This window comes from Pelobates fuscus, chromosome 5 (assembly GCF_036172605.1).
Source record: "Pelobates fuscus isolate aPelFus1 chromosome 5, aPelFus1.pri, whole genome shotgun sequence".
Taxonomy (NCBI): Eukaryota; Metazoa; Chordata; class Amphibia; order Anura; family Pelobatidae; genus Pelobates; species Pelobates fuscus.
This window is the reverse complement of record NC_086321.1, coordinates 359,361,646-359,385,071: the sequence shown is the minus strand read 5'-3', so window position 1 is coordinate 359,385,071 and position 23,426 is coordinate 359,361,646. Positions and strand designations below refer to the sequence as shown.

Genomic DNA, 23,426 nt, shown 5'->3' with positions numbered 1-23,426 from the left:
CCCTTAACGCCGTTACGACGTACCATGCCGTTACGCATTAAATGGGCTTTAAAGCCGTTGCGACGGCATGGTACGCCGTAACGGCTTGCAGCCCCAGCAGGTGAGTTGTACTTACCTCCGCCGCGATCCTCTTCTGGAAGGCTGCCTGACAGCCCAGGCAGCCCCCCTCTGGCAAATGAGGCCCCCGGGGGCCATGTGATCGCTCTCAAAGAGCGATCACATGGCCCCCTATAGCTGGCTATGGATCTGCCAGCAGGGGGACTGTCTAAAATATCAGACAGTCCCCCTGCTGGTAGGTAGTGTAAAAAAAAATATTAAACATGTCATAAAATAAATTAAATGCATTTTTATATATATAATATATGTATATATATTATATATATAATATATATACATATTATATATATGTAACATCATACGTAATGTATTTTAATATTAATATAAGTATATATATTAATATTAAAATACACTTAAAATGACGTTACATATATATATATGTATATATATTATATATATATAATAGATGTACATATATATATATAATATATAAATACGTATAATTAAAATAATAAATAAATAAAATAATAAAATAAATAAATAAAATATTGAAACAAAATTTAATATAAATTATTTTGTTATTAATATATATATATCGGTAACAAAATACACTTAGAATGACATTCTATATATATCTATCTATATATAAAATACAAATAACCGCAAATATATATATATAGATAAATACATATAATTACATAAAAGATTACATTAGTATAATGTACCTTTAAATGCATATATATTAAAATTCTACGTGTATATTTAAATAATCTTTTAACGTAATTATGTGATATGATTCATTAAAATTTGATTGACATGCCTGACAACACAGGGAGAAAGTGCAGAGAATTTAATTCGCAAGCACTATATTTGACCCTGTAACTCTCCAAGACACCATAAAACCTGTACATAGGGGGTACTGTTTTACTCGGGAGACTTCGCTGAACTCAAATATTAGTGTTTCAAACTGGTAAATTGTATTACAACGATGATATTTTAAGTAAAAGTTACGTTTTTCGCATTTTTTACAAGCGAACTGCACTTTTATGGTCTACATTATTGTTGTAATATGTTTTACTGTTTTAAAACACTAATATTTGTGTTTAGTGAAGTCTCCTGAGAATAACAGTACCCCCCATGTACAGGTTTTATGGTGTTTTGGAAAGTTAGAGAGTCACATATAAGGCTTGCATTTCATTTTTTCACATTGAAATTTGCCAGATTGGTTATGTTGCCTTTGAGAACGTATGGTAGCCCAGGAATGAGAATTACCCCCATGATGGCATACCATTTGCAAAAGTAGACAACCCGAGGTATTGCAAGTGGGGTATGTCCAGTCTTTCTTAGTAGCCACTTAGTCACAAACACTGGCCAAATATTCGTTTTTTGCTTTTTTCACACAAAAACAAATATGAACGCTAACTTTGGCCAGTGTTTGTGACTAAGTGGCTACTAAAAAAGACTAAACATACCCCACTTTCAATACCTTGACTTGTCTACTTTTTCAAATGCTATGCCATTATGGGGGTAATTCTCATTCCTGGGCTACCACACCATCTCAAAGGTAACATTACTAATCTGGAAATTTTCAATTTAAAAATGGAATGTTCTATATTTGACCCTGTAACTTTCCAAAACAACATAAAACCTGTTAATGGGGGGTACTGTTGTACTCGTGAGACATCGCTGATTACAAATATGTGCGTTTTTTTGCAGTAAAACCTAACAGTATTTTGACATTCACAGTTAAAATGTCAGACGGAAATGCAAATTTAAAAAAAAATCTTATTTTCTCACATTTTTTTAAAATTTTATTCATAATAAATTATGTTCCATATATGAAAAGTTAGTGATAGATTAAAGCCCTGTTTCTCCTGAACAAAATGATATATAATAAGTGTGGGTGCATATAATTTGAAAGAGGGGAACTACAGGTGAACAGACATATAGCGCAAATTCCAGTTTTTGTTTACGTTTTGTTTTGATCAGAACGTGCACTATTGACTCCGTCCTGAAGGGGTTAAGGCAACGCCCAGAGGTAAATAATAATAACAGCAGTTTTAACTAAGGAGAGTATTTACTTGCAATCCTGTTCTCCTTAAGGCAACGCCCAGAGGTAAGTATTATTGAGAGCAGTTTTAACGAGGGAGAGTATTTAATTGCAATCCTGTTCTCCTTTAAGGCAGCGCCCAGCGAAAAAAAAATAAAAAATAAATAAAGCAATTTAAATCAATCTGTCGATCTGTCTCACCATTGAAACTGTTGCAATTATGGCTCTCTCACAAAATTTGTATCAATCTGTCTCACTATTGAGAACAGTTAGAATTGAGGCTCTCTCACAGCAACAGGATGCTAAGTTCAGCATATAATATACAATATCAAAATCTTTGCTATTTAATTGCAGACAGTTTCCTTCCTCCAACTCTCCTGCTATATTTTCGTTCCAATTTCCAGCAGTCCTCTCAATTAGTATCCCCTCTGCAATCAGAACTCCATTTGCAGCGTTTAAACATTAGACAAAAATGTCCCCAATAGTCCAAAGTCTTTGTGGCTTTTGAAATATTTGCAGCACAAATGTATAGTTTAAGAGCTCCCCTATACCTTAGACCGTAGGCAGTTCGGCAATCCGTGTTCAACAAACAGCAACAACAGACGGCATACCGCTTGCGTCTTCATCATGCTGCAGCATTAAATCTCGCCATTTCGCTGCTCTTGTGTGCTGGACGCAGCTTCTCCTTCTCACACCAGAGTCTCTCAGCCGCGGGAGCGGGAGCGTGCGCAATCACGTGTCACGTCATCACCCCGCTGCCCCGATCGCTCTCCCCTATGTATATTTAAACAAATTGAGGTTATTTAGTTACTCCAATGGCCATTGGAGGGAATGCCCTCCTGCCAACGTCAAGGCAAACCTCCCCAGGTGGGTCCTACACTGACCTTTCACCTTTGATAGGTAGCATTTGTTTGACTTGTTCGTGCAAACAAACCTACCGAACAGAGCTCTCCTGGCTTGTCACGGAAAGAAGCAGGCATTCGTATACTTTCACCGGTGCTCATGCGGTCGAGTGTCCGACTTGTAGTTCCAGACACGACTGGGTCCCGCTGCCTGTGTTCGTGCGACAAGATGACACTTAATTCTGAGGTTTTCTTTGATGTTTCATGAGTCATGGGTGGTCGGTGTTCGGGAGATGGTAGTTCCACAATGGGGAAATCATGAATGGGGTTCGGTAACTTCGTATTGAACATAGGAGGAGGATATCTTAGACGTAGGTAAAATAGTGGATTTTGTCACAGGTGTCTTGTCTGTAATAAGGAAGGCACAGCGGTGGAACTTCAGGTGCTGGTGTTGCGGTTACACCGAGGCCTATAAAGTGGCGCGTGCAATTAGGGCCACCCAATAGGCATGTGTCTTCAGGGGCCCAAAACAGTTTTTGCAACGTGGCCCACTCTACGTTAGTTCCACCACTGTGCAGAGCACACAAGCTCTGCCCCTGCATGGAAGATCGCCTCCCCGTACGCAAGCTCCGCCCCCAATCTCTGACTGAGACACACACTGATAGACATACACACATTCTCACAGACATACAGTGACAGGCACACATTCTCTAACTGAGACACACACTGACTGAGACACACACACAAACTGAGACACACACACACATTTTTTCACACACTCACAAGTTGCTATTTTTATTTTAATTTAAATCCACCCTGCCTCCCGACCTTTGGGAGAGCTGAGTGGATCTTTCCCTGGCGTCCAGTGTGTCGCCTCTCAATCTTCCTGCAGTTTCTCTCTGCTACCCTGTGCGCTCTCTGTTGAGATGCTATGTTCGGAGTGACGTCATGCCACTAAACAGCGCGCAAGGGAGCAGAGAGGAACTGCAGGAAGGCTACTGCTCCTTCGTGCGCCGCCTCCATGCTCCCCGCGGTGGACAGCTTTAATGTTTCCTGCACGGCTTAGCAAAAGGCTGGCAAATGCCAGGTGCCAGGGCGAAATGTCTAGTCGCCATGGCAACCTGGCATCTGGAATTTGTCGAGCCCTGTGTATGTATGTATGTATATATATATATATATAAACACACACACACACACACATATATATACACATTTTATAACTGCCCCCCTACTTTTGTCCCTGGCCCCTTATGTGCCCCCCCTAAAATGAATCCTGGAAACGCCTCTGTTTCCTCATAGAGATGTATTGATTCAATGCATTTCTATGAGGAGATGCTGATTGGCTAGGGCTGTGATTGACTTGTGCTGACTCTGCCTCCTTGACAGTCTCAGCCAATCCAATGTTTTCCTATGAAAAAGCATTGTGATTGGCTCAGATCAACACTTCTAATGATGTCAGACAAGAAGGCACATCAGGGGCATAGCCAGCAGCAGCAGACTGTAATAAATGTAAGATTTTTACTATATTTAGGAGGTTAGGCAGGGGTCAGGGGGTTACATGGTGTTTTTAACACTATTCTTGTTAACACTATATGTTTTCCTTCAAGTTCAAACTACCTGAACTGACATAAGTCTCCAAGTCAGCTATGCTTCCAGTTAGCTACGTTGGCCTTAAATTTAAAATTCACTTTGAATTTACTCTCAATCCTCACAATGTTAAAATGGAAAGAAACATAAAGGGCTTAATGTACACTTTTCATAAAGTGGCACTTTGAGTTTGAACTCAAATATATTAAAGGGAAACTCCAGTGCCAGGAAAACAATCCGTTTTCCTGGCACTGGAGGGTCCCTCTCCCTCCCACCCCCCAATCCCCAGTTGCTGAAGGGGTGAAAACCCCTTCAGTGACTTACCAGGGGCAGCGACAGGTCCCTCGTCGCTGCTTCCTCCTCCCCCGCCGCTCCTCCTTCTGCTTACGTCGGCCGGTGGGCGAGACTGATCTCGCCAGCCGGCCGAGGAGACCTAATGCGCATTCGCGGCAATGCCGCGCATGCGCATTAGCGCACCCCATAGGAAAGCATTGAAAATGAATTTCAATGCTTCCCTATGGGGAATAGAGCGACGCTGGAGGTCCTCACACAGCGTGAGGACGTCCAGCGACGCTCTAGCACAGAAAACCTGTGCTATAGAGCAGGAAGTGTCCTCTAGTGGCTGTCTAATAGACAGCCACTAGGGGAGGACTTAACCCTGCAAGGTAAATATTGCAGTTTAATAAAAACTGCAATAATTACACTTGCAGGGTTAAGGGTAGTGGGAGTTGGCACCCAGACCACTCCAATGAGCCAAAGTGGTCTGGGTGCCTGGAGTGTCCCTTTAAGTACTTTATGTCTTTTTGCTATTTAAACTGTTTTACAGTGCAATAGTAATAAATATTGTAAAGCGCTACCGAATAAGTTGGCGCTATATAAATGCCAATAATAATATAACTGGTTTATATTAGACATTTCTACATATCTCCTCTATAATAAAACATCCTGCCTCACTGACAGTGTACATTTATTATGAATGTAAAAATATAGCTGCGTTTAATTTTCTGTCCTTGAATTAAATCTCAATAAAGATCCAATGTGTGGACAAGAGGAAAATAAATAAATAAATAAAAAAAACGAAATCCTGTTAATTTGATCACCTTGCATGCAGTTTATTTAATAAACCCAGACATCACTGACAGCTCCATCCTGTCTGCTGTGGAGCCTCTGACACGTTCAGGAATCCTGCCAGTAGTTAGTGGTGGGAGAGGACGCTGACTTTTTAAGAGGTGTGTATCGTACACTGTGCTTAGTCCTGAGAAAGGCAGAGACTGTACAGCGCCCAAAAATGAAGACACTTGCGACACTCATCGCCCTTATGGTCATTGCGACTATTTTCACCGGTAAGCATGCAAGCTTAGAGCACTTTTTACATCAGAATGCATAGTTTTGTACTTTGTGGCAAACAATATTTTATTTGGCAAATCCATTGAAATATATAGTTGCATGTACAACATAAGAAAATGCATGTAACCAGCAGTGCCCAAAGGTTTGATCCCCAGATGCTGTAGAACCACAACTCCCATGATGCTGTGCGTGCTTTTAGAATGACAAAGCATCATGGAAGTTGAAGTTTTAAAACATCGGGGGGTTCTACGTTTTGGACACCCCTGCTTTAAACCATTTGAAGAACTACATGCACATAAAATATATATTTTTTAGATGTCTGTGAATGTATATGGGTACGTACAGACCCATACCCAACGTTATTATAAATTGCAAATTTACAGGATTTTTATAGAAAACTGACGTAGAAAATTGTTTTATCTTATGAACTACTCAACCTTTTGTTAAACTAGCCAGGATTATTCTACACTCCAATGTATATGTATTACATAATACAACATAGTACGTAGCAATATATATTTATTATCCATCATTAAATCATTTTTTTCGCTTGTGATCTTTGATATTTGTTTTCCAAGTACAATGTATTGGTCAGTTTTTAATAATGTTTTGTTAACAAATCATTCATTATTTGCTCGTAAAATAAAAACACTCATCTTAACAGTTTTTCCTAATGGATCATTTTTTTTTTACAAAAAAATCCTAAATTTCCAGTTTACAGTATTTTATATGCAAGGTGCTTTGATGTCTTTACCTAAGCTTCAAATGTCTGTTAGAGCAAATTCATTATTCTATTTGGATGGTTTGGTAGATACACAGATTAACATGTATGGTGAAGATCAATAATCGATACATATGTAAAAGCTATTTTGCAAACGTAAGATCTGTAATAGGAAGAGATGGTACGTCATGTAATTGATTTTTGGTAATAAATAACACCTCACGTTGGCTGTGCTAGCCAGGCTTTTTCTGACAAATCAAAGAATTTCATGTGTTAAAGTCAACTATGTTTTTGCTTTGTTTTGTTTTTTAATTAAATTTTAAACATTTTATATACATGTTCGTGAATAACCCTATGTTATAAAAAAAAATGGCCAGGTGTATTAGGATGTGAAGCTGGTTTAATTGGTTTTGTCACATAGATAACAGCTATTAAATAAACTTGCGTACAGAAGCCAGAAGTTGTCTTGTTGACTTGACAGATTGCATTTTTTTTCTAGCTTGGTTATTTCACCAAACTATCCCTTTGTGTGAGATACAGAGCTAACCTGTGACAGAGCAGTATGTTAAACGGGCTCGAAATTCTTTGCATGCCTTGTAAATGTGATACCTCTGGAGAGTAGAAAGTCATTGAAAGAGGACTCTGTCCATTCATCTAGAGAGAAATACATAACTTAGTCTTTCCGACAGTAGCCCTCCCTCTGCCAAGCTCAGTGTCCAAAGCGGGTTAAAAAAATAAACTGTATTAAAAGTGAACACTTATTTTTGTACAGGTGATGGGATTATGAGCTCTTTGACCTACAGAGAAAGTAGCAACATCAAATGGTATCTTAGATGGAACACTTGAAGCACCATAAACACCACAGTGTGTTGCAGTGGCCATGGTGCTACAAGTGTATTTTTTAAAAGGACACTGTAGGCACTTTGATCTTATTGAATTGGTTATAGGGCTTGGAGTCCCCTGGCACTGCCCCTCCATTCAGCATTTTTTAAGCAGTTTAACACTAGCTAAGGGTCATTGGCCACCCACAATCCAGCTTCCACTGGAGGTATAGCTAAGACAGAAATTAAACACTTCCTTCTAGCCATACCAATTCATACCAGCAATGGGCACTGTGATTGGCTGTAGGCAGTCAGCTGACACTCTCAGCCAAACACTGCTGCCTATAGCTGCACTGACTAATGCTTCATCATTATCTCAAGCATGACTGAGGGGGTGGACTGCTGAAACTCTCATTTAGCATTAACACACTAAAACCTATTTAATGCTAAATAGAAGGAAAGTGCCAATGTATTCCAAACACTATAACCACTTCAAGAAGATGAAGCAGTTACAGACCCTACATTGTTAGAACACTGGGCAGTCAGGTGTAGATAATCAGCGCATGGATTGTGTGTCGCATGGATGCCGTCTGCCAATTTAAAGCCTATGTTAAAGTTTCCCTCACTCAAAATCTGTGCCCAATACACTAAGGCATCTAGTCCTTAAATAAAGAATTGTGGAGATTGAATTGACATGGAAATTGCCAATAAAGCCAAAATAGTTAAGCTGAAAACAAAAATATCTATTACACCATCTCAATTATTTTGGCCTAAAATTAGCAATTCTCTCATCAATTCTCTACAATTTCCATTTAATGGAATAAAATCCTTTGAATGTAGTTAAATCAGAAATTCGCTGGTAGGTGCAAATACAGCTGAATGTGTTCTATTGAAAGGAATCAATATTTCGAAACTGATATCTCAGTACCTTATCCCTTATACTTACAAAGACTCTAGATTAGTAGAGATGTATTTTTGCCGTTGCTTTGTATTTATCTCTGAAGTTATGAGCCGTGGTCGGTCAGTGAACAGGCACTGTGAATGTGTCAGTAAATACATTTTTTTTATTTGCGATGAATTCCACACGAAAACGGACTGTTCCGATTGCATAACAACTTTTTAGAATTGCAAATTCCTGGTTTCTGGGAGACTGTGTGCATTGTAGCTCACAGCATGTTCCATTAAATGGGGAAATGGGAACATCTGGTCCCCCAGCACTGGTAAGAAAAGGGATACTGTCTCTTGTTGTTCTAGTGTCAGAGGCTCAATGTGTGCTCTATATAGAGAATTATAACACAGCACTTCTCTTATGTTTCCAGCATAGAGAGACTGGGATCATTAACTCATTAATGAGCAGGCGTTAGGCAAATCCCTTTATATCATGCCATACTTGGCATGCCATTACCCATTTACACACTACCGTTTCCAGCTTCCGCAATCTATTCTATGATTATTAGACATTAAAAAAAAAGTGCTGATATGATCAGATTAACCAATATAGAAATGGTAGCAGTAAACGGAAAAGTGTTATAGAAAGGGTATAAGAACACTGAAATAGCCTTCCAGTGGCAACAAAGGTTCTTGAATCATTATTATTATTATTATTATTATTATTATAATATTTATATAGCGCCGTCAAATTCCACAGCACTTTACAATGGGCATCATAGGCATGTCCAAGGGTTGTGCCGTTGTGCCCAGTGACACGGTAACGCTGCCTCTTTTCCTCATTTTCTTATTTTGTGTTATTTTTTTAGTTCTGCAGTAAGGTTTAATAGATTTAGAAATAGTGGTAGATACTTTGAATAGACTTCCAGTGGAAGCAACATATACTAAAGATATACAGACAGGATAACACATTGATGGAACTGAATGCTTGAACGTGTAGAAGGTATCTTGAAAAATAAATCAGTATAACTAGTTTGTGTGTAACGATAAACAGACCAGATGGCTGGTTGGTTCTGTTTGTAAATATGAGCAGACCTTTAACCTGATACTTCTATCATCAATTTCCATAGATGCGTCACCCATCCTCCCGGAGAAACAAGCCAAGCAGGTATTGAGAGCGAAGCGTTCAGAGAGAGAACGGAAAGCTGGACATGCTGATGAGCCAATGAGGGTAATTTTACTCTGACTGTGCGTCACGGGGGCATACATGTATAATCTTCACTATGTCCTAAAGTCACGGGGTTTGCCAGATACTTACCTCATTACCTCTTAGATTGTAAGCTTGCTTGAGCAGGACCTTCTTTAACCAGCATTTATTTTGTCTGTTAATTATTTTCCATTTTCTATTAACAGGGTATGATTGTAAAATGCGTCCTAATAAGCTAGCACTATGTAAATGCTAACAAAAGTTAGACCTTGGCATTAGTTTTCGCATTAACACATCTTCATCCACATTTGCGTCAATTCGTACATTCATCCACAAGAAAAATAGACGAATACAATTTAAATGAAGAACGAATTGCTTGTTGAAAGAAATTTGTCAGTGCAATTCATTCTTTTGTTTTAGTTATTACAAGGAAAGAACTGTCCAGTTGCTAATCCAATAAAGGGGGACCTGGCACAGATGCAGAATGCAGTTAAAGGAACACCATAGGCACCATAACCTTTACTGTATGCTATAGTGGTTATGGTGCCGTCACTGCCTTGCCACCCTCTAAAGTAAGAAGTCAAACCATTTGCTTAATGCTTGACAACTTCCTCCATTGACAGCCATAGGTTCCAGCACAGAGCTTCAGTTAGTTCTCCTGAGCTAAACCCTGCTAAGCTCTGCCCAGCAGATCCCAGGTAAGTTGTCAAAACATTAACGAACTATAGTTTCACTTGGAGTGTTCATTAAACTTACTTAATCTAGCACTGAAGCTCCTCTTTGGAGCTTTATCTACCCATCATCGGTTTACCTAGCATGCTGATCCTTTGTTTAAAGGACCTCTAAAGTCTCCCAGACCACGTCATGTCAATGGGTGCAGTGGCTCTGTCATTTTAACCCTTCCGTGTAAAGCACTGCAGTTTGTTGAAACAGCAATGTTTACATAGAAGGGTTAAATGCACCTCTAGTGGCAGTCAGGAAGACAGCCTTCATAGATGAGTTAAACTCAGCAATTCAATCAGATGATCTAAAAGAAACCATTTTATCTAAAAGAAACCATGCACACTAGCCTCCCAGTGTTTCCATATAGGGAAACAGTGGATTGACTGAGATCATCAAGAAGGTGGATCGAACACGGCGAGACCAACTGACAAGGGAATATAGGTAAGTAAAACTCTACTTCCAAACTCTCACAGCAGGGGGCCGGCCACCTGTAAGTAGGGGAACAATGTAGTGTTAGCAATACTTGTTTGTATTCCTAAAGCTTTAGTGTTCCTTTAATCAGATATGATTCAGAGAAGCAATGAGGTAAAACGGCACATGTTCTACTTCTAATCCTATGCTTCTCTATGAGAAGCATTCAACACAATCAGGATTATCATGCTGTGCAAGATTACACCGAATGTTAAAGGGACACTATAGCCACCAGAACTACATATTTTTGTAGTAGAATCATTCCCTTGTGGCTTTTTCAGGAAACACTGTCTTTTCTGAGAAAATGTAGTGTTTAAATTACAGCCTAGTGATAACTCCACTGGCCACACCTCAGATGGCTACTGCCTGGGGCACTGCAGCACTGCCATTTAGTGTCTTCACCGTCTGCATGGAGACACTGAACATTCCTCAGAGAGATGAAATGATTCAATTCATCTCTTTGAGGAGATGCTGATTGGCCAGGGCTGTGTTTGACGACTTGTTCTGGCTCTGCCCTGATCAGTCTCAGCCAATCCTATGGAAAAGCATTGTGATTGGTTCACATCACATCACTTTTGATGATGTCAGCCAAGCAGGCAGATCAGGGGCAGAGGCAGCAGCTGCAGACTTGAATACAAGTACGATTTTACTATATTTAGGGTAGCAACGGGGGACACGGGGGGCTAAATGGTGGTTTTAATACTATAGGGTCAGGAATACATGTTTGTGTTCCTGACCCTATAATGTTCCTTTAAGTCCTTCGAAAATCAAAGTATCTGAAAAAGGAGTTGGAAATAGAAACATGTTTTCTATTGTCTGGAAAAAAATCTAGTATTTATTTTGCTTTGAGAATCCCTTTAATCAAACGAAGAATCAGTAAACTTAATACTTTTTAATAGAAGCAGAGTACTTTTTTTTTTTTTTAAGACAACTACTTTTTAAGATACATTGCATTTATTCCAAAAAGCCAGGCCAAAATGCCTTAAATAGTTAGATGAGGTCTTAATTAGACCTAACTCCATGTGAAATCACTGTAACGATGCTTCTTGCTCAAACGATGCTCCAAAACTAGAGCTGGTGATGCAGGCTGCTTGCATGTGAAATTACCAATGTACCAATTTATAGCCATTGCCTACCCAAGTGTGTTTGCAGTACAAGTAGGATTAGGGGCAGAAGATGTTTCTGTGGCGTATGTCCCCAATCAGGTGAACCCGTGAGGTACGTGATCAAATCGTGACCCATTAATTACAGCACTAGAGCCTTCACAACTATTACAGAAATCTGGGATGACGTCTACCATGGGAACGGTACCTGCTGTAGTGCACAACTTTAATCCATCCTTCTTGGCCAGCCATTGGCTGGTTGGCTTAGCATGATAACAAGTTAATTATAACACAACTTGCCCATAACTTTGATCCCCAGGCATCACCTGTCCTGTGAATTGAAGCCTCTTGTTGCCCTAGCTATCTTTAACTTGGTGCAGTGGAACAAACTGCTCGTTAGAGAAACACTGGCTGGCTAAGTATGGCGAGAGTAGGAGTTCAGCAGCTGGTGGGCCACTAGGACACTCAGGGTTAGAAGCTAGCTGCACAGCTGCTTGCACACCTTGTTTTCAGAATCCTCAAACAGTGTGTTCTCAGTGTACGCAGCAGTCAGGGACCGTACTGCCTTCCCGGGGCTCTGCTCACTTCCAGCTGAATCTTGAGAACCTTCGTTGTCTTTCTGGAGTTACATAGAATGTCTCTAAATTCCGGAACTTGGATACTATACTGTCCACCCAAAATGTCCTGCTGCATTCTATAGCGTTTATTAGAATTGTATTTTAGTTTATGGCAGAGAGAGGGCTAAATCATGTTTACAGTATGAAAGGGTTATTTTTTTTATTTTTTTTAAACTTGGTTTATATTTAAATACTTGTATTTTTCTTAGATTATGTGCAACTGTATTAGTCTTAAATGTTTTATATTTTTTTAAACGACGTTAGCAGTTACTTAAAAAAATCTAAACACATATATTGTTTTACATTGCAGCACCGAGTGCAAAAGGGACACTGTACCCAGACCACTTCAATGACACTTCAAAATGTCCCATTAAGTTTACTTGTCTCACATATAACCTCTAAAACTGGTTGCCATAAGAACAGTACTATGGGAAAACTATGTGATCCCACTAACCACTTTAATGCTCTGAAACTGTTAAAAAGACACTGTAAGCACTATAATTGTTTCATTTCATTAAAGTGCTTATAGTGTCTGGAGTTCCCTGCCACTGTCCTTAAATTGAAAATTAAACTATTTTTAATGATTTAGTACTAAACCAGCAGCTCATTCCCTCTGTTACTTGGACTAATAAGACAGCATTAGCTTGAGCAGCTCTGGGGGGATGTGATTGGCTGAGAATGTCCGGTATGAATTGGTATGGCTATCAGTAAGTGTATATTCTCTGCCTTAGCCAGTGGAGGCCACACTGTGGGTAGCCAGGAGCTTTCATTCAGTGTTCAACTGCAACTTAAAAATGTTTTTAACCCAGAATGGAAGTATAGTGCCAGGCAACTCCAGGCACTATAACCAATTCCTTCCTGTCAGACTTGAGAGATGAAACAGAAGCTCCGCTACCGTGGTCCGCTGCTCGGCCATGCCACACAGGAGGGAGGGGAGCAGCATGGGGGGGGGGGGAATAAACACATTGGGGGAGGGAATGAGACACATGGGCAGACACATGGAGGGTCGGGGGGGTAATAAGACGCATGGAGGGGCTGGGGGGGATGAGACAAATATGTGGGCTCGGGGGGATAAGGCACATTGAGGGTGGGGGCTGGGGAAAGGGCAAAAAAGGCAGACAGGGGCTTTGGGGGAGTGACACCCAGAGGGGCTGGGAGGACACAGAAAGGCTTAAGAAGGGGAGAAAGAGAAAGACAGGGAAAGAAGCAAAAGAGACAGACAGGGGCTTTGGACACAGAGCGACACAGAGGGGCAAGTGAAGGGGCAAAAGAGACAGACAGGGGCTGGGTTAAGGGTAAAAGAGTCTGACATTGGCTGGGAGGGTCACCCAGAGGGGCTGAGAAGGGACACAGAGGGGCTGTGGGTAGAATGAGACATAGAAGGGGTGGAGAAGGGGATAAAGAGATACACAAAATGGGGCTAAGGGAAGAGGCACACAGATGGGTTGGGTAACAGGAGGAAGAGGCTGGGGGCTGGGAAGAAGCACACAGAGAGGCTGGGGTAGGGAAGAAAAATACACACAAAGGGGGCTGGAGGGAAGTTGTGTGTAAGAGACACACAAAGGGAAAAATTGTGATAAGTTATACTAAAGGGAGTGTACGACAAAAGGGGGATACAATAAAGGGGGTACAATGTTTAAAAGAGAGAATAAGAAACCGTGGGTAAGAAAGGGACACACAGATGAAGATGCATTTTTTATGGGGGGGTGGGAGGTAGGGGGAGAGCTTCAAAATTAATCTTTGTCTGTGTAGCCAAAAATCCTCCCATCAGCCCTGATAGTGTTAGGAATAGATATGTGAATTCCTAACGCTATAGTGTCCTTTAGCCGTTTAGGTGACCACCCCCTCGGACCACATGAAAAGGTCTTCTTCTTACCTATTCTCCAACGCCGCGGTGATCTCAATGTGGCCGGTCCTGACTCCATGGTTGAGATAATTGAGATTAATGATCTCAACCAATCCAATACTTTACCATAGGATAACATTAGGAGGATAGTGCACATGTTCAGCAAGACATTGAGCTACGTCAATCGGATGATCCGAGAGACAGCCACTAGAGGCGTTTAAACCTAGCTGTTCTGCAGAACAGCAATGTTTGCAGCTGCAAACTTAAAAATACAGGGGCATGTCACCTAGACCCCTTAATTGAGATGAAATATACTTTGTTATTAGTGATGTCGCGAACATAAAATTTTCCGTTCGCGGACAGCGAACGCGAACTTCCGTAAATGTTCGCGAACGGCGAACCTGGCGAACCGCCATAGACTTCAATAGGCAGGCGAATTTTAAAACCCACAGGGACTCTTTCTGGCCACAATAGTGATGGAAAAGTTGTTTCAAGGGGATTAACACCTGGACTGTGGCATGCCGGAGGGGGATCCATGGCAAAACTCCCATGGAAAATTACATAGTTGATGCAGAGTCTGGTTTTAATCCATAAAGGGCATAAATCACCTAACATTCCTAAATTGTTTGGAATAACATGCTTTAAAACATCAGGTATGATGTTGTATTGATCAGGTAGTGTAAGGGTTACGCCCGCTTCACAGTGACAGACCAAACTCCCCGTTTAACGCACCGCAAACAGTCCATTTGCACAACCGCAAACTCCCCATTTGCACAAGGTTGGATACCAAGCTAGCCATGTCCAGTTCCTTGTCCTAACTGATGTAATTGAAGGTCTCTTCCTCCACCCAGCCACGTACAACACCAAGGGTCCCCAAAAGGTGACAACAAGCCCCCTGTATTTTTTTTTAAATGTACACTACTGTTACACAAGATATGAGTTGCACTGGTGTGACACTGTGGCCTGGCAGGCCCTGAAACGCACACGTGTGAAGGAAACTGACTGCTATTATATTACAGTGAAAAAAGGTTTGTTTGTTTTAAATGCAAGCTATTGTGCCCCCAAAACGTTCGTGTGTGGGGGTGCTGGAATGACGTGGGCCAATGGGAGCCTGAATCAACTTTTGGCTCCCACTGCCCCTTTAAGAGCGAGCTTGTGACTCGAGCCGTGCTCCTAGTGCCAGGTGGGCCACGTGACCGATCACTGCGGTCTGTGCACGCGGCTAAGTCAGAAGAGGAGATCAAGCCGCATGCGGCTCGTGTGGAGGCAGGAGTGATCCAGCCACGCGCGGCTCAAGCTTAGGAGCCAGGTCAGTCCCAGGATAAGGTAAATACAGCCACAACCACTTATCCCAATCACACACCTTTCCTAACGTCCTATCCCATTAAAAGCATATTACCGCGTATTTAATAAAACAGATAGACCCCCTACTTCATCCAGGTTACCGATCGATGGTTCGATATTCTGAGCCCTCTCTGATTTACTGTACACGACTATTCGATATTCCCACAAATTTTATATAGCATTTTATGTTTGTATGAGACCACATTAAAAATATTGGATATCGCTAAAATTCATGATCACTATATACTTTCTCTACAAACCTCTAAAACGAACCAAACTACTCATCCATCCGCTATACTACTTTATCCCACCTAGAACTAGTGCCCAGTTAAAATACTTGACTCTTACTTACCCACACTCAGTCATGCCACACACATTTCACCACTACTCTCACTGAATCCCTCTGACTATGGCTAAATTCATCTTCTACATCAGAACACTACTCCTAAGATTGGGTTGTATCCATGTCTTGGGTATTTCATTTAGAATAGGGGCAGCTTCGGTCTCCTTCAACACTGACACTCCAGTGCATATTATTAAAAGATTGGGCAGATGGAAATCCTCAGTCTACAACCGATATATTCCTCATCCCGAGAAAGAAATGAGGAAAGCTTTTAAAAGTTTGGCTTTGTAAATTTGATGCAATAAGTGTGTTTTTCTTTAATACCTTTTCACCCTCTTTGCGTGAACCCGATTTACATATATGACTAAAATGTTTCTGAACATATATATATATTATATTATTCACTCACTATATAATGTATAATAAACACAGGTTACTGGCTATGGGGGGATAATGTATAATAAACACAGGTTACTGGCTATGGGAGGATAATGTATAATAAACACAGGTTACTGGCTATGGGGGGGATAGTGTATAATAAACACAGGTTACTGGCTATGGGAGGGATAATGTATAATAAACACAGGTTACTGGCTATGTGAGGATAATGTATAATAAGCACAGGTTACTGGCTATGGGGGAGATAATGTATAATAAGCACAGGCTACTGGCTATGTGGGGGATTATGTATAATAAACACAGGTTATTGGCTATGGGAGGATAATGTATAATAAACACAGGTTACTGGCTATGGGAGGATAATATATAATAAACACAGGTTACTGGCTATGGGAGGATAATGTATAATAAACACAGGTTACTGCTATGGGGGGATAATATATAATAAACACAGGTTACTGGCTATAGGGGATAATGTATAATAAACACAGGTTACTGGCTATGGGGGGATAATGTATAATAAACACAGGTTACTGGCTTGGGGGGATAATGTATAATAAACACAGGTTACTGGCTATGGGGGATAATGTATAATAAACACAGGTTACTGGCTATGGAGGATAATGTATAATAAACACAAACACAAAAAAAAAAAAGAATGCAGCTTCAGAATTAATCTAAATTGTATGCTGTCTAGGAGGTGGGAGGGTCTGGGAGGGAGGGTCTGCTGCTGATTGGCTGGAATGTGTCTGCTGACTGTGAGGTACAGGGTCAAAGTTTACTCAATGATGACAAAAAGGGGGCGGACCGAACATCGCATATGTTCGCCATCCGTGGCGAACGCGAACATGCTATGTTCGCCAGGAACTATTCGCCAGCGAACCGTTCGGGACATCACTATTTGTTATACTTCATTGAGACTAAATATACTTTATTGAGATGAAGTTGTCAGGGTGCCTATAATGTCCCTTTAAGTATATTTTTCGGGACGCAGTTTTGTGGAATTTCCACCAAAGTGGAAAAGCAATAATGTGTGTGGGCAAAATGGACACATATGATATGTACAGTTGCTAGACATAAACAAGTACAATCTGTATAAAAAACCTGTTTAGGGTCCTCTCTTCCTCTTCCCCCTTTCAAGCAGCGAGAATCCAGTCAATGCTCTTGTGCAGTGTGAGATAATCCCATTGTACAGCGCTACGGAATTTGATGGCGCTATATAAATAATAAAATAATAATAATAATAATAATAATGAATTATTGCTGATTTTCCCATCTCTCTGCTGAGCTTTTCTCTTTGTGGCCAGCAGAGGGCCTGCTGGATCCCTGGCAGAGAGAGAGACAGGTGGTGGAAGGAAGAAGATTATTGTTGGTGGTGGGCGGTTAATTTATTAAATAACCTTTAACTAAAATGTTTTCAACACATTATGTCAATATTACAACAAGTAAACAACTGATGTTAGTACTATGCATGTTTTAATAAAACCAAACATCCCATATCAAACGTATAAGAAACATATTGATCTTAGACTAGTAAACATGACGTTTGTACGGTTTCTACAGAAATTCTGCTTTAACTTACTAAAGGGATTTAGTTAGTCTTTGCTGCTTTACTGGAAGACAAATGATTGCAGAGACAGTGTTGCCTCTAAAGTAAACAGTTGTTCTTATGCAACCTGCAAACTTTGTGTTTTGTTTTGTTTGTTTGCTTTTTTGTGTGTATTTACAACTGTTAGCTGTCCTAGCAGTAGAGTACTCCTCTCGCAGGGAATGCTAGTTCTCCGATTCAACTAAGGGGTGTTGCATCCAATATTACAGTGTGCGCTGGCAGACAATCAGTTGCTGTAAGCCGGACAGCTTCAACGTGCAACATGTCAGTCATTGTGGCAAGCTCAGGACACTCCAGTTAGCTAGTTAGCTCAAACACAACATCTATTGTCTTAATCATTTTCTCAAAACTATCAACCTGTCCGTGATTTGGTCAAAACTTTAACTTCCAAACTTTGTGATTTATAGCCAGGTAGAAGGATGGACATAATTGTGGCCAAATATAAACAAAAACCGTGTACGGGTGGGTGGTGAAATAATATCAAACTAGTGTAGGCAAGCCACTGTCACGAGGTCACTCCAAAACCTCTATATAAACAACCACAGAATCCTGATTAATAAATTAGAAGAAACAGGGCGCCACAATCACAAAGTTAAATTCAATCTGGAGATTCCCATGGTCCATGGATAGGAGGGACAAATATCCACTTTATTGGTAATAAATCCAAGTAAAATAAGCAATAGCACATACAAAATTGTGCAAAATCGCAATACAATGTTAAAAAGCCAAATAAGGCACGAAAGCCCCTGTGGACAGCAGCTTCAGTTATACAGATGACTGTGCAGATATAACAAAGTGCCAGTGCAAAAAAGTGCCAAAATACAAACAATGCTAAATGACACTACACAACACAAAAACCAACAGTATACTGCCAAGATAAAAGACTGCTGTACCACCAATACAGGGCTCTCGTAGCTGCTTCTCATAATTGTGGTCCTAAGAGTTTACAGAGTTCAGCAATTGTGGATGGTTTTATCACAAATCATAGCTTTAATAAAGGAACACTACGAGCAGGGGCGTATTAGCCGCGAGGCAAACAAGGCATTTGCCTTGGGCAGCATTTTCCAGGGGGCGGCAAAAAAAGCCGCCCCTAAATGCCCAAGGCAAATGTCTTGTTAGCCTTGCGGCTAACAGACATGCTGGGCTGCTGCTGGGCGGTCGGGCGGCTGGCGAGGGAGCACTTCCTCTGAGCTGTCTGCTCAGCTCCCTCGCGCGCCGCAGAGTGAGGCTGGGAGACGGAATATGACGTCATATTCCAGCTCCGCCTCCCAGCCTCACTCTGCGGCGCGCGAGGTAGCTGAGCAGACAGCTCAGAGGAAGTGCTCCCTCGCCAGCCATCCGCCAGTGCCGCCCGCCAATCCTGCCCGCCCAGCAGCCACTGGACCACCAGGGAGGAAGAGACACCCCCCCCCCAGCATTCCCAAAGGTAAGGAGGCTGGGGGGGGGGGGTGTTTAAATACATTTAGAAAAAGTTTTAATGTGGGTGAGTGTGTGTGTGGGTGAGTGGGTGTTAGTGTCTGTTAGTGGTGTGTTTGTCTGTTAGTGTGTTTGTCTGTTAGTGTGTTTGTCTGTTAGTGTGTGTCTGTGTCTGTTAGTGTGTGTGTCTGTTGGTGTGTGTGTCTGTTAGTGTGTGTGTCTGATAGTGTGTGTGTGTGTCTGATAGTGTGTGTGTGTGTGTCTGTGTATGTTAGTGTGTTTGTCTGTTAGTGTGTGTGTCTGTTAGTGTGTGTCTGTGTCTGTTAGTGTGTGTCTGTTAGTGTGTGTCTGTTAGTGGATGAGTGTGTGTGTGAGTGTGTGTTAGTGTGTGTCTGTTAGTGTGTGTATGTGTCTGTTAGTGTGTTTGTCTGTTAGTGTGTTTGTCTGTTAGTGAGTGTGTGTCTGACTGTGTGTGTGTGTGTGTGTGTGTGTGTTAGTGTGTGTCTGTGTCTGTTAGTGTGTGTGTCTGGCTGTGTGTGTCTGACTGTGTGTGTCTGACTGTGTGTGTCTGACTGTTAGTGTGTGTGTTTGCCTGTGAGTGTGTGTGTCTGCTAGTTTGTGTCTGTTAGTGAGTGTGTTTGTCTGTTACTGAGTGTGAGTGTGTCTGTTAGTGTGTGTGTGTTTCTGTTAGCGAGTGTGTGTTTCTGTTAGCTAGTGTATGCGTATCTGTCAGTGAATGTGTGTGTGTGTATTTAGAATGCGGGGTGGGGGGAAAGGTTGGGTGGCGGTGGCGTGGGGGGGGGGGCGGGGCGCCTGAGTTTTGTCCTGCCTAGGGCAGCACAAAACCGGGATACACCACTGACTACGAGCACCATAACCACTACAGCTGTAGAGTCAGCTTGATCGCATTCTGCTAATGAGCCAATGAGGCCACCAGAGCTTTGCTTGTAGTGGAGGATTGAAGTGTGCTGTAGTAGTTATGGTGCTTGGTGTGGAGTGCTCCTTTAATTTAATAGAGAGTGGCTGTATTGTCATTAGATGCCAGTGGCCAGCATGTTGGTGTGCAATTGTGTACCTACTGCAGTCGCAGGGGTCGCAGCTGAGACAGGGCCCATCACTTCCGGTTGCCTGTCTGCCCTGTAGACCCCTGCTGATGCACATGGCGGGCCCTGCCTGGGGCACGCAGTCGCCGGGTGACTGGCAGGAAAGAAGCACACAGCGCTTCTCTCCTGCCAGTCTCTACATATGGTGTGGCCGAGCGGATCGCAGGTAGAGGATCTTATGAATTCTCTAACTGGTCTGACAGGAAGTGCTCCCAGTGGAGGGGGATTAGATACATGAAGGAACTGGGGGGGATGAGACACATGGAGGGACTGGGGTAAAATAAAGCACATGGAGAAGCTGGGGGAGATTGAGACACATGGAAGGACTGGGGGAATAAGACACATGGAGGGGCTGGGGGAGGAATTAGACATATGAAGGAGCTGGGGGGATGAGTAACATGTAGGCAGGACCGGCCTTGGAGCAGGGGGCGCCCTGTGGCCGACACAGCTCACACATGGCCGGTTTCAGGGGAGCTAAAACAGGTGGAGGATTAATTATTAAGAAAAGAAAAGAATAAAAATATTGCGGCAGCAGGGGCAGGGCTTAAGGAGCAGCAGAGCCGGGGCTTATCGTGAGGCAGAGGCAGGGCTTATCGCGAGGCAGAGGTGGGGCTACTACATACCCGAAGCCCCTGCACAGGAAGAGGGAGAAGGAAGGACAACAACCAACTGCATCCACTCCCCCTTCCAGCCATATTGGAAAGAGGTAAGTCTGTATGCCTGTGTGTGTCTGCATGCCTGTGTGTGTGACTGCCTGCCTGTGTGTGTGTTGTGACTGTCTGCCTGTGTGTCTGCATGCCTGTGTGTGTCTGTGTGACTGTCTGCCTGTGTGACTGCCTGCCTGTGTGTGTGACTGTCTGCCTGCCTGCCTGTATGTGTGACTGTCTGTGTGACTACCTGCCTTTGTGTGTGACTGTCTGTCTGACTGCTTGCCTGTGTGTGTGTGCCTGCCTGCCTGTGTGTGTGTGTGACAGTCTGCCCGCCTGCCTGCCTGTGAGTGACTGTCTGTCTGCCTGCCTGTGTGTGTGAATACCTGCCTGTGTGTCTGCATGCCTGTGTGTGACTGTCTGTGTGACTGCCTGTGTGTGACTGTCTGTCTGCCTGCCTGTGTGTGTGTGCGTGTGACTGCCTGCCTGTGTGTCTGCATGCCTGTGTGTGACTGTCTGTCTGTATGACTGCCTGTGTGTGTGACTGTATGTGTGACTACCTGCCTTTGTGTGTGACTGTCTGTCTGACTGCTTGCCTGTGTGTGCTTGCCTGCGTTTGTGTGACTGTCTGCCTGCCTACCTGCCTGCGTGTGACTGTCTGTCTGCCTGCCTGTGTGTGTGTGTGTGTGACTGTCTGCCTGTGTGTCTGCATGCCTGTGTCTGTGTGTGTGTGTGTGACTGTCTGTCTGTGTGACTGCCTGCCTGTGTGTGTGACTGTCTGTCTGTCTGCCTGCCTGTATGTGTGACTGTCTGTGCGACTACCTGCCTTTGTGTGTGACTGTCTGCCTGCCTGTGTGTGTGACTGCCTGCCTGTGTGTGTGTGACTGCCTGCCTGTGTGTCTGCATGCCTGTGTGTGTGTGTGTGGCTGTCTGTATGTGTGACTGTCTGCCTGCCTGCCTGTATGTGTGACTATCTGCCTTTGTGTGTGACTGTCTGTCTGACTGCCTGCCTGTGTGTGTGTGACTATCTGCCCGCCTGCCTGTGTGTCACTGTCTGCCTGCCTGTGTGTGAGACTGTCTGCCTGCCTGTGTGTGTGTGTGTGTGAGACTGCCTGCCTGCCTGTATGTGTGGCTGTCTGTGTGACTATCTGCCTTTGTGTGTGACTGTCTGCCTGACTGCCAGCCTGTGTGTGCCTGCCTGTGTGTGTGTGTGTGTGACTGTCTGCCCGCCTGCCTGTGTGTGACTGTCTGCCTGCCTGTGTGTGTGACTGTCTGCATGCCTGTGTGTGTGTGTGTGTGACTGCCTGTCTGCCTGTTTGTGTGACTCTCGGTGTGACTACCTACCTTTGTGTGTGACTGTCTGCCTGTGTGTGCCTGCCTGCCTGTGTGTGTGTATGTGTGTGTGGGACTGTCTGCCCGCCTTCCTGCCTGTGTGTGACTGTCTGTCTGACTGCCTGTGTGTTACTATTTGCCTGTGTGTGTGTGTGTCTGCCTGCCTGAGTGTGACTGTTTGCCTGTTTTTGTGACTGTGTGCCTGTGTGTGTGACTGCCTGTCTGTGTGTGTGACTGCCTGTCTCTCTGCCTGCCTGTCTGTGTGACTGTCGGTGTGACTACCTATCTTTGTGTGTGACTGTCTGTCTGCCTGTGTGTGCCTGCCTGCCTGTGTGTGTGGGACTTTCTGCCCGCCTGCCTGCGTGTGTGTCTGCCAGCCTGCCTGCGTGTGTGTCTGACTGCCTGCATGTGTGTGACTGCCTGCCTGTGTGTGTGTGTGTGTGCATGACTGTCTGTATGTGTGATTGCCTCCCTGATGTGTGACTGTCAGCTGTGTGTAACTGTTCGTGATTGTGTGCCTGTAACTGTGTGTGACTGTCTGCCTTTAACTGTGTGTTTGGCTCTGTGACTGTCTGCCTGTAACTGAGCATATGTAGCTGTCTGCCTGTAACTGTGTGTGTGTGTTTATGTGTGTGACTGTCTGCCTGTAACTGAGCATGTCTGACTGTCTGCCTGTAACTGTTTGTGTGATTGTCTGCCTGTGCCTGTGTGTGTGACTGTATACAGGCAACATGGTGGGGAGGGGCGCCGTGAAGCCTTGTCCCACAGGGCGCCTAATGGCCTAAGGCCGGTCCTGCATGGAGGGACTGGGGAAAATGAGGCACATGGATGGCGGGGGGGGAGAATGAGACACATGGAGGAGCTGGGGTGAGATTGAGACATATGGAGGAGCTGGGGGAGGAATGAGACACATGGAGGAGCTGAGGGGAGAATGAGACACATGGAGGAGCTGG

At 43.1% G+C, this 23,426-nt stretch overlaps 1 protein-coding gene across 1 annotated transcript in view; it reads left to right on the top strand.

The window, feature by feature from the left end:
• The first annotated feature begins 5,656 nt into the window (after positions 1-5,656).
• Positions 5,657-23,426, top strand: part of C5H17orf67 (chromosome 5 C17orf67 homolog) — a 36,355-nt gene continuing 18,585 nt past the window's right edge. The window contains exons 1-2 of the mRNA XM_063453347.1: positions 5,657-5,879; positions 9,444-9,544. Coding sequence (XP_063309417.1) covers positions 5,825-5,879; positions 9,444-9,544 — 156 coding nt within the window. The 5' untranslated portion in view covers positions 5,657-5,824. The remainder of the gene's footprint in view (positions 5,880-9,443; positions 9,545-23,426) is intronic.